At 39.6% G+C, this 12,500-nt stretch overlaps 1 protein-coding gene across 1 annotated transcript in view; it reads left to right on the top strand.

Moving 5' to 3' along the window:
- Window positions 1-12,500, top strand: part of LOC138037373 (putative ankyrin repeat protein RF_0381) — a 13,524-nt gene that overhangs the window by 382 nt on the left and 642 nt on the right. The window contains exons 2-3 of the mRNA XM_068883310.1: window positions 26-124; window positions 9,265-12,500. The exon at window positions 9,265-12,500 is cut by the window's right edge and continues 642 nt beyond it. Coding sequence (XP_068739411.1) covers window positions 9,409-11,862 — 2,454 coding nt within the window. The 5' untranslated portion in view covers window positions 26-124; window positions 9,265-9,408 and the 3' untranslated portion in view covers window positions 11,863-12,500. The remainder of the gene's footprint in view (window positions 1-25; window positions 125-9,264) is intronic.

Raw genomic sequence — 12,500 nt, 5'->3', positions numbered from 1 at the left:
TCTAACTTCTCTTTCTCTTCTTTAGTTCCAGTTCACTCCTCTGCAGAAAGCTGAACGCCACAATCATCAGTCCATAATTCAGCTGCTCCTGGACCATGGTGCAAAACCAAGTCTTCAGCAACCAGTAAGTTATTTAAAATTTGTCCAACTTGCGAGAAATGCTTTAGGCAATAAGAAAATAACGTTAATTTTGCAAGGAATTAATTTAATCTCTTGACCTTTGTTGTTGTGGTTTTTTTAGGGGGGTGGGGGTGGGGTGGTGTAGGGCAAGCAATGCCAAGTGAACCTCACTAAATTTAGTGCGCTAAATTCCATAAATGTGCTTTGCCTATTCTACTGGAGCATTTTTATCGTCCGGCTTTATTGTCAGTGTAGGGCGTATTAGATGTAAGAGACGTTTCCTATCTATATTTACAACTCGTACACAGGAATGAGTGTCCAGCTCGAGCTGAAAGCCTGAGTGTTTAATGCTGTCTAAATAACGTACAAAGCTAAGGCGCACCAACCTCTGGGGGCGAGAGGTGATTACAAGATAAACTAACCTTAAATTGCACCTACATGTAAAAAATGTTTTGCCGCAAAAAGCAAACATGTTTTACCATTCTTTCGTCAAAATTTTGCTTCTCATCTGCCGGACAAGATGCGCGAAGTTATCAAAACTAGCCGTAATTTGGACCCACGACCGTGATGTGAGAGACATGGGTCTATTCACGATTTTACATCACAAACTGCTTTGCAGTGCAACAGGAATGCAAAGCAGTTTGTGACGTAAAATCAAGAATAGACCCAAGCCTCTCACATCTGTGACGGTCATGAGTTCCAATTACTGCTAGTTCTGCCAGGTTTACGTGGCTTGTACGGTATAGAACAAAGCGAAATTCTGGGTAACAATGCTGACATTTTCATTTTCATTCATTTCATTTATTTATTTGCTAGAAAAAAAAAAGAAAGAAAGAAAAGACAAATTTTGACTTCACTACCCAATCAGACACACAACACAACTAACTCGATCACAACCCAAGTGTGTAGATACTTGGGCATGTAGGACAGCAAGCGCCACAAGCCGGGTTAATTTTGTTTGCCAGGTGCACACAAACTCCGCCCCCACATAAAAATATGTTAGCATACTTGATGGTATTGATCTACTAAAAACTTATTAATATTTTGAAAAGAATACAACCGCACTTTTAAATTTACGGAACATGTTTCGATGTTTCAAACATCATCTTCAGCCATAGTTAGTTTAACATTAAAATTTTTACAGGATAATTCGTTTATATATATAACTATCAATACAATGGTTCTTTGTAGATTAAATGTTCGTTACGAGTAGGTAAAATTCAAACGAACCAACAATATTATAGACAACACAACTGAGATAACGGTAAAAGTTTAAAAGTATAATGCTAAACTGACATGATCAACTTGTTTGTTGAGTTCGGGTTTCAACCACTCAATATGGAAACTCTCCTTGATTTTGAGTTGATAGAAAAGAAGTAGCATTATCAATGATTTTGAAGCAAGAAATATCACAATTATCCTGACAATTTTTGGAAAAAGTAAGATGCTTGAAAATATGAGAATTTTCATCCTGGAAAAGGTGCTCATTTACACGTGTTCAAAAAGGCGTGTTGGTTTCACCAAAGTAACGAGCACCACAGCCTGCACAAGTAAATTTATGTACAACGCGTGATTTGAGAGAATCCGGAATGAAATCCTTTGGACTAAAAATGTTGCACATTCATTGTTACTTGATCTCTGCTTGGATAATAATACATCTAAAAAAGGTAATTTGCCATCTGTTTCTGTTTCCATTGTAAACTTGATGTTGGGATGGCATTTGTTAAGGTATTGTGAAAACATATCTGCATCATGAGAATTTTGAAAACAACAAATAATGTCATCTACGTATCTACGATAATATAATACTTGGGTACCAGAGTATTTTTCCAACCAAAGCCTTTCATAATGACCCATGAAGAAATTGGCTAATACAGGGGCTAAAGGTGAACCGATTGCCACTCCATCTATTTGATCGTGAAAATTGGAACAATTACCTTTTACAGCGAAACAAGGTCATAGCACTGAAAAGACAGGCTGTTAAAGATTTCTGCTCCGAAGCTGTGTCTGTTTCTTCTAGAGGCTCGACTGGTTTATTCTGGAGAAAACTGAGGCCGCTTTTACCAAATAACAAGCCCAGTGACAATTCAAGTCAAATTTGTTTGCTTGATAACGGCGCAATTGCTCCTGATCCAGCGCGGTTCTGAATGAGTACTTCGTATCTCCTACTGTTGACGAGTCAGTCTTGACCTTGTCCGTTGACGACTTTCCAGTCACATCAGTGTTGTTAATATAAACGCGATTGCTCCTAAGCTTAATTTTCATTTTCATCCAGTCAGCGAAGCCCATGTTTCTGATATTCTCTCTAATCTGAACGTAAGGAAATCAACTGGTCCTGACGGTATACCATCTAAGCTGCTTAAAATAGCTACCCCCGTCATTACTGCACCTCTGACAAAGCTTTTTAATCATTGTATTGGCGTCGGCGAGTGGCCTTATCAATGGAAACTCAGTAACGTTACTCCTGTCTACAAGAAAGATGACAAAACATCCAAATCAAATTATCGTCCTGTTAGTGTCATATCAGTGATACCGAAGGTGTTTGAGAGAATAACAATTAAATATGATCAGCTATATAGCGCATTCACTCCAATCTTTTCTGATAACATGTATGGCTTCCTACGCGGACATTCATGCTGTTCCGCCTTACTTAAACTAACTGATGATTGGCGCCATGCTCTTGACAAGAAAAAAGATGTGAGAGTGGTTGCTATTGACCTATCGAAGGCATTTGACTCGATTTGCCATAACTTGTTACAAGCGAAACTGAAAGCCTATGGCGTTCAAGACTCTGCATTAAAACTGACTCAGTCGTATCTATCAGGCCGTCTTCAAAGAGTTAAATGCAATGGGAACGTGTCTGACTGGCTCCCCATTCGCTGTGGAGTGCCGCAAGGGAGCCTTCTTTGGCCCTCTTCTCTTCAATATTTTTGTGAATGATGTTAATTACTCAGATGGGTTTTCCTCCATACGTCTTTATGCCGATGACACGACGCAATAGGTCTCTCACGAGTGTCCTGCTATACTAGAATCCATCTTGAATCAAGACAAAGAAATTAACCATTTGGTTCTCAGCGAACTATCTTCAAGTTAACGCCACTAAGACTCAATCAATGACACTAGGTAGTTCTCAGTATACTTACAACTTTTTAGTCAATGACTTGTCCATCGTAATTGAACCGACTCTCAAAATTTTAGGTGTAACATTGGACCGCGACTTGTCTTTTAAGCCCCATGTTACGATCATACTGAAAAAAGCATACGCTATGATAGCTGCTCTACGTAGGATTAAGCGCTTAGTTCCATCAAATACTATGTTCTCTCTGTACAAAGCCTACGTGTTACCGCATATTGAATATTGTAGCCCGCTACTGCTAGGAATATCTAAATCTTTGAAGAATACCACCGAACGAGCCAACCACTATGCGATTAAGTCTTTACTTAATCTGGGTAACTCAGCTACCTATGATCTATGCTTAGCTACGGCCGCTATGGGCACGCTTGAACAAAGACGCATCGTGCAATCGCTCATTTTATTTTTTAAGTGTTTTAGACGTAACGGCCCAAATTACATTTCTCAGTTTTTTACACCTAGGATAACTAATTATAATTTACGAGGTGATGGCCTAAATGTTGTACAGCCATCATATAACAGCCTCGTTATGCACAACTCATTTCTGTATCAGATTGCCCACATGTGGAATCAATTACCAGCCATAACAAAATCTTCGACCACTTTGGCTCAATTTCGTTCTCGTCTGAACGGTGTTGAATTTGCAGGGTGCCAGTGTATGAGCTGTATACATTAGCTATTCTCTTATCTTAATATTTGTACTAGTTTCTTTTTAAATTATCTTTTAATACAGTTCTGGATTCTTCTAGAATTTTTATTTTTTATATGTAAATAGTAATTAGTTATGGTATTGTAATTAGTCGTGTGTTTTTAACATGAGCCATTGGCTCGGGAGATTGGGCAACCTCTCCCTACGTTTGCGACTTTAAATAATGTTACCTTACCTTAGAACCATTGAATAAAAAATGCGTGTGGCTAGTAGCAAAATTGAAGAGTTATTTAAGATGAAGTTTACTCAATTATGGCGTTGACAGCTAAATCGATCGCCTCAGGTAAAGGGATATTTGTAAAAAGGCTAGTGACATTATAGGAAACTAGAAACTTGTCGCTGAAATTATTGATAGTTATTGATAATTATTGAAACTATTGATAATGCTACTTCTTTCTATCAACTCAAAATCAAGTAGAGTTTCCATATTAAGCGGTTGAGACCCGAACTCAACAAGCAAGTTGATCATGTCAGTTTAGCATTACACTTTTAAACTTTTACTGTTATATCAGTTGTGTTCTCAGGGCTTGAAATTAACTTTTTTGCTCAGGTGCTAGCTGGCGACTAATGAAGATCATAAATTTTGGTCGCCAACTTTGCATGCAAGGAAAGTTATAATTATTACATAGCACAAAAAAAAAACCAGCACGAGGAAAGATCTCTAAAGCCATTGTTGTTTTCGGCTTTGTCTTTAGTTTGGTGATGGTGTTCTTTAAGGTTATTTGAAATGGAGCGAAGCACAGTCCGTGTTTTCCATAGCAAGGCAAACATGGCTCCTTTATCCTTGCTTTTCATCTCTTCAAAACGGAGTTGCTTGCGAGGCAAGCAACTTCGCTTTCCTGGCCTAGGCCCCCACACAATCACAATGCTCGTACCAGTCTCCGACCGAGATAAAAAAAGGAGCGGCTCGTATACGGTTTCAGTAGCCTCTGGAATCAGAGGAATTGAACTTGGTTTCTTAACGTACTTTTCTACCGATATTTATCTCCATGCATTTATTAATCACCTTGTGCAGTCAATTTTACAGGTGTTCGCTTTCTAACAGAGGGGACAAGTTCTCTAACCCACTTTACGTTAAGGGTACAGGTGTCTTTTTGAAGGTTCCATGCAAATTTCAAACTCATTATGCGATGTCCAGGTTCATTATCAATATATTATCAATATCAAGCTAATTCCGAGGAGGTCCTTCGGTAATATGGCTAAATCTACGTTTTCAGCATTCACAACTGACGATGGATTTAAATTTTCAATTAACCTTCTTGCTGAATCTTCGTCTTCCGGACGCAAAATTCACGTAACCGGCAAGAGGCATACGGTGTTTAAGTGCGCCCACGATTCCATGAAGCTGCTGAAACAATATGGAGCCAAGTAAACGCGGTGATCGAAGTATCGAAGTACATTTGTGCTATTAATTAACAATGTGAAAAACCGATTTTCTTGTAGTATTTATACATTATTTTAATGACGAAAGAAAGGTGAGTCGTATTCTAGCTACCAGTTCCGAACCATTTTATCATATAAGGATTCAAATACAAAAGTTGTTTACTGTTTATCCTGGGTTATCAGACAAAACATGATTCGCCAGCACTCAATTTTTGGTCGCATTGGCGACCAGTGAGTCGCAATTTCAAGCCCTGGACTTCTCTATAATATTGTTGGTTGGTTTGAATTTTACCTACTTGTAACGAACATTTAATCTACAAAGAATCATTGTATTGATAGTTATATATATAAACGAGTTATCTGGAAAAAATGTTAATGTTACACTCATTATGGCTGAAGAGGATGTTTAAAACATCGAGACATGTTCCGTAAATTCAAAAGTATGGTTGTCTTTTTTAAAATGTTAGTAACACTTGTGCTATCCAGACCATTTAAAAACTTTTTACAGGAAAGGTACACTGGTCACCTGCCCGATACGAAAACCCAAAACCCTGCGGGAATGAGGGAACGTATTCTCCAAACCCTATGCAAGTGCCACTACACTATGGAGGCTAAGGGGAAAAGTTAACAAAAAAAGTTGGCGAAGGAAGCTGAACCTAGACTGATTCAAATCCCTAACGGTTCACTACTCGTAACGACGAAATACTCATAATCCCCACCAGACAACCGGACCCAGTCCTCTGGTCCGTGCCAGCAAAATATCTATTTCTGCCAATTTCGCAGGCTACAACTGTCAGAAGTATCATTTTTAAATACATTGCACATATGTATAAAGTTAAAGGATCTGAAGTAACATTTATTACACAAAATAAAAGAGTTTTTTTCCTGGCGAGGAAAGAAACCATAGGGGCTTATTACTATGAGCTCCCTTCCTAACTTACGACTATAAATGAAATAAAAGAGCGACGAAATCAGATTGAATTTTAAATTAAGATAAAATGGGAGATTCATATAAGGAACGAAAGATATTTGAGTTTAGGTGCATTTTAATCAACAGAAAAGCCTTAAGTTAGTAAAAATAAACTTTTGAAAGTTCGAAAGCTGAGATGAGTACATTTACAACAGTCCAACCTTAACACAGTACATTAGCTGTCCATTGCACCCTAGAACTGGAAGGAACATTCCGTTCAGCAAGAACGCCATATAAGAAGATCAGAATCGTATTTTAATAAATTACAACAAATTCGAGCTAAAATGTAAAGTTAAAGGTCCGTCAATGCTCGGCCTTACTGATGTAGAAATCAATAGAAAAATTACAAGAAACGACTCAGTAAAATTGTCTACACACTTAGCTCTATGACTGCGTCCGTCTTAGGCAAACAGTTCACAAATCTACGCTTCTGGTTAGCAAATGGGCCCTTTGCAGCTGGCGATCACATGGTACAAAAGCCAACATCTAAAACAAAGTAAATTAAAATTAAGTTGCTTTGTTTTAGATGTTCCTGCGTGCAATTTCCTCTCCAGTATGGCATTTTTTAACCACGTGATCGCAGCTGCAAAGGCCTTATTGTATTGCTGTACACGGGTTAGCAACTTGTCAGCTTGAATGAGTCAAAACAACTGAAGAACTCGATAACTAAGGTGGCTTGCGCAAATGAGACTCAAAGAGGCACTCTCATGCTAAATTTGCTGTTTTTTTGGTAAAAATCTAATTTAATGGTTTACATCACACATACAACATTCCCGACAACCCACTGACATGATATGAAATATATGTATTGCACAAAGAGCTATTCGTATTTAATTTTTGGCAACTTTATGAAGACACCGACTCCAAACTTGAAAAAACTTGCCAGTTTTTTCAGGGTTCAATTCACTTCCATCCATGGCAGCAGACAACAACGAGTAGCTTCAGTGCACTTAAATTGCTATTGGCAACAAAAGGAAAGCGTTATTTTTTGGTCTTCATTGATGTAAAGACGTGTTTTAGTGTTCTGAAGTTTGACTAAAATAGCGTGACTTTTCCCCCTGAAATTTAAATACAGCGCACGCAAAACTTAGGTAGTAGCCAGAACAGGGGGCCGGGGTCAGGGTCGGGGCGTCTTTTTTTCCCAATTTTATTTTTTTGCTTCATTTTTTCCTGTCCTTCATGTATGGTGGAAATTAGTCAAAAAATTTAAGGAACCCACGAAAGGTATGAGAGCTCTTGAGGGACATCTTAGTTTTTTTTCTAGATCGGACTTTGTGTTTTTGTGTTTTAAAGTCAATCGGGACCTTAAGCAAGGACGACACCGACGGCTACGAGAACGCCACAAAACAATAGGTTTAATTAGCAAAAACAATAGTACTGTTCTGCACGCCCTGCAGGTGCGTTTTACATTTTGATACATTTCCGGCTTTGCCGTTCTCGTCTTGACAACGACGTGAAATGATCAAATTTGAAGTCATGTGGAAGACGAGAGCACCTGACGATGAATTTTCAATTTTCTCTCTCAATATCCAGACCGTTCTCATCAAGTTTATTCTTGGAATGTGTACTCACTCTTTCCAAGCCGAATGACTTGCAGTAATCGCAAAATTATTATGGTAAAGGGAAATGATATTTTTAGACAACGTTCTCGTAGCCGTCGTCGTCGTCCTTGCTTAAGGTCCCTAATGTTGGTTATTGCGAGCATCTGACTTTGTCTTTCCTAAAACCGGAGTTTGTTTTTCGAAATTAAGAGAATTTCCTAAATTGCTGAAATTGGAGTTTATGGAAGATACGCCAACTGCCAGAGACTGTGAAGACTCGCTGAGCTCCACACTTTAAAATCGTATTGCAATGTTTCCTTTGTAAAAAACAATAACGCAATCATAGTTCCACGATGCTCCTCACGCAGTCACGCAAGGTTGACATTTGTTAGTTTGTTCGTGTTGTTGTCAATGTTGTTGTCGGACTTTACTAGAAACGGTTTGTAGTAAAGTCAGAATCGCGCAGGAACTTGCTGGCCAATTCTATTGCGACGTCAAGGGATCAAATCCAATTTTACGATAAAAAACACAACATTGAGTACAATTTTACGAAAATTAGCAAAGGACCATCGTGGAACTGTATTGCGGACGTTTTTACGAACTAAGCATTAAATGTGGATTTAAAATATGGAGCTCAGCGAGTCTTCAGTGTCTCTAGGAGTTAGCATACATTCCCACAATTTCAGTCGGAAATTCTCTTAATTTCGAAAACCAAACTGAGATTTCCCTTCAGGGGCACCCAACGATAATCTTCGGTTAAATATGTGTTCGGGAGAGCCAAACTGTTCTAAGAATTTCGGTTCTACGTTGCCAGACAGCTACAGATTTCTTTACTAAAACAGCACCTAAAAGATTCGCAACCAAGGAAAATTAGTCCCTTTAGTTTTCTTAAGGCAAATTTTTGAAATTTTTGTAATTTAAAAATATCACCTTGTAGTTTCGGATGAGAAAATGTTTTGATTAGAAGTTACTAGAAGATAACGTTCCTCAACGTTCAAGCTAGCAATTTCTGAAATGAAGATACATGTACCATTCCCTAAAAATTTCGGACACTTCAATTTTCAGCTAAGATATCCGAAGAGATCAAATTTTTCTAGGTGATAAAAACATCTCTGTAGACAGTCTTTATACATTACAAGGAGCCTAGACATGTCTCTGAAAGGCTTTTGGCTTAATTTGCTCGTTGGGTGCCCTTGTTCCTTTCGTGGCTTCCGTATGTTCCTGAAGGAAAGAGTTTTCTAACTGAAATAGAGATGGTCAACTGAGATGCATGAATCTCCCAAAGGAAGAAGAGGGGGGCTTTTTTCAAAAAGTCTTATCCAAAGGAAAGGCTTCCATTGGCCTCGTTATCCCGTGGGGTAATGCAGTCTTTACGAAGTGAATTGATATTTGACACGTTTTGTTGCAGCTCAGTCTCAGGACAGTTACAAAAAGGGCTTTCTTACGTACGGACAGCCATTCAGGGCTTAATCTACTACAGGCAGCTGTCTTACAAGGAGACTATGGCATTGTTTATAAAGCAAGTACCTATCTAGAGAACTTTGTGGAAGAGATGAAATCTGAAACAATAAGTAATAAGGCGTCCATTTTCTGCGGCAAATCAGCAGTTGATATTCTATCAGCCCTTGATTGCAGAAAACCAGGTCATGCTGATATTGAAAAACTGTGGCAAAGATTGGTTGCGATTGACGAAACACTAAGCGAGCTGCACTCATGCGCAATGAGCGGCGATGTAGAAAAGGTTATTGAGCTCGTTTTGAATGATGGTATTGATGTCAATGTCGCTGCAAAGAGCAAGATCACACCATTGCTGTTGGCAAGTCCAATGTCCTCTGGTGTGTTAATAAAGACCCTGATTGATCTTGGGGCAGACGTAAATGCCCAAACATCCCCAGGTAAAGGGGGACCTTTGCTTTTTGCAGCTTCTGGCAATAATTACATGGTGGCTAGATTGCTTTTGGAGCATGGAGCTGATGTGAATATTCAGGACAATGATGGAGTAGCACCTCTTCATAAGGCAGTCACCCAAAAGGACGTACCTCTCGTCAAGCTATTGCTTGAAAACAAGGCGGATGTGAATATTCAAGACAGGTGGGGAGAAAGCTCTCTTCATGAAGCAGTCACGCGAAAGGACGTACCTCTCGTCAAGCTATTGCTTGAAAACAAGGCGGATGTGAATATTCAAGACGAAAAGGGAAAAACCCCTCTTCATAAAGCAGTCACCCAAAAGGACGTACCTCTCGTCAAGCTATTGCTTGAAAACAAGGCGGATGTGAATATTCAAGACGAAAAGGGAAAAACCCCTCTTCATAAAGCAGTCACCGAAATGGACGTACCTCTCCTCAACCTATTGCTTGAAAACATGGCGTTTGTGGATATTCAAGGCGAAAACGAAGAATTCCCTCTTCATAAAGCAGTCACCCAAAAGGACGTACCTCTCGTCAAGCTATTGCTTGAAAACAAGGCAGATGTGAATATTCAAGACGAAAAGGGAGAAACCCCTCTTCATAAAGCAGTCACCCAAAAGGACGTTCCTCTCGTCAAGCTATTGCTTGAAAACAAGGCGGATGTGAATATTCAAGGCGAAAAGGGAAAAACCCCTCTTCATAAAGCAGTCACCCAAAAGGACGTACCTCTCGTCAAGCTATTACTTGAAAACAAGGCGGATGTGAATATTCAAGACGAAAAGGGAAAAACCCCTCTTCATAAAGCAGTCACCCAAAAGGACGTACCTCTCGTCAAGCTATTGCTTGAAAACAAGGCGGATGTGAATATTCAAGACGAAAAGGGAAAAACCCCTCTTCATAAAGCAGTCACCCAAAAGGACGTACCTCTCGTCAAGCTATTGCTTGAAAACAAGGCGGATGTGAATATTCAAGACCGGTGGGGAGAAAGCTCTCTTCATGAAGCAGTCACGCGAAAGGACGTACCTCTCGTCAAGCTATTGCTTGAAAACAAGGCAGATGTGAATATTCGAGGCTGGTCGGGAACAAGCTCTCTTCATGAAGCAGTCACGCAAAAGGACGTACCTCTCGTCAAGCTATTGCTTGAAAACAAGGCAGATGTGAATATTCAAGACGAAAAGGGAGAAACCCCTCTTCATAAAGCAGTCACCCAAAAGGACGTACCTCTCGTCAAGCTATTGCTTGAAAACAAGGCGACTGTGGATATTCGAGACCGGTTTGGAGCAACCCCTCTCCATGAAGCAGTTACCCAAAAGGACGTACCTCTTGTCAAGCTATTGCTTGAAAACAAGGTGGATGTGAAAAATCGAGGCTGGTCGGGAACAAGCCCTTTTCATGAAGCATTCACGCTATTGCTTGAAAACAAGGCAGATGTGAATATTCAAGACGAAAAGGGAGAAACCCCTCTTCATAAAGCAGTCACCCAAAAGGACGTACCTCTCGTCAAGCTATTGCTTGAAAACAAGGCGGATACGTATATCAAAGACCAGTTGGGAGATAATCCTCTTCATCTTTGCACTCTCTATGGATTTTCTGACATTTCACAATTGTTGATTGAATCCAGATATAAGATCAGCCTGAGTAACTACAGAAGAGACACCCCTCGTGATATTAAACGTTCCAGAAGTCACAGGAGATTTTCCCTTAGACGGCGGGGGGTCACTGAACGAAAAAAAGTATCTCTGGTTAAGCCGATGAAAACATATTATTCCGAGCCCGAACTTTTTACGTCGTCTGTCAGCCCCTACGATTTCCGAGAAGAGGATGTGCGAAAGAAAAGAAAAGAAGTATTTCAGGTTGAGCCGATAAATGCAGCACAGGATTTAGAGCCCATGATTTGTTTTCTAAGTTCGGACAGTGACACAAGCTTAGAAGAGGATTTGCGGAAGGCTGAACAGAAATGGCGGAGCAAAAAGGTCTTAATGAAGAAACAACAAGAGTTATCTTCACGCGAGGAAGAGTCACAAGCTCGAGTTACACAACAACCGGAAGTGACTAAAGAAGCAAAAGGAAAAAAACGAACAAGGTGCACGCTAATGTGAATTTATGTCACGGAATGAGCATATTTATGATCACCTTGCTTGATCACTTTTTAACGATACTGTTTTCGTGGGTTGAAATATATGCTTCGTCATACTGTCGCGCATTCATCCAAATCGTCAATATCACTGCTTACGTCGCTGTTAAGCCTATGGATACTTTTCCCCCTATTTCTCCCTCCTCCCGATTTTATTTTGGGACCATTTCTCCCACCTCCCTACTCTGTTCCTCCCAACTCCGTTAAACCGTGCAGTTGTTTTATCCGTGCGCCGCAGCTCAAGAACGCATAACTAAATCATCGGCTCTATCGCCACTTTGTGCCAGCTGATGTTGTGATAGTTCTATATAGAACCTTTGTGACGCCATATTTCGAATATTGCATCTATCTCCTTTCGGGTGCTGGTAGAACCCAAGTAAAAACAATTTAAGGTGTATTTTTTATATTTTGAGGTTCCTTCTACGATACGGCAAATCGTCATCACGATAAATATTGATAAATTCGGGCACAAAAGAATTTGTTAGAGGGTCAAACTATCGTTTAAGAGTTAGTGGTGTTATTTGTAAGTCGGCACAAGTTCATTGTTGATTGGATAAGGAATTCGTTTACACATTTATGAGTAAAGTTTTATAAGTGGTTGTG

The sequence above is a fragment of the Montipora capricornis genome, chromosome 1, assembly GCF_036669925.1.
Source record: "Montipora capricornis isolate CH-2021 chromosome 1, ASM3666992v2, whole genome shotgun sequence".
Lineage (NCBI taxonomy): Eukaryota > Metazoa > Cnidaria > Anthozoa > Scleractinia > Acroporidae > Montipora > Montipora capricornis.
Note: the sequence above shows the minus strand (reverse complement) of the source record. Positions and strands in the feature narration are given on the sequence as shown.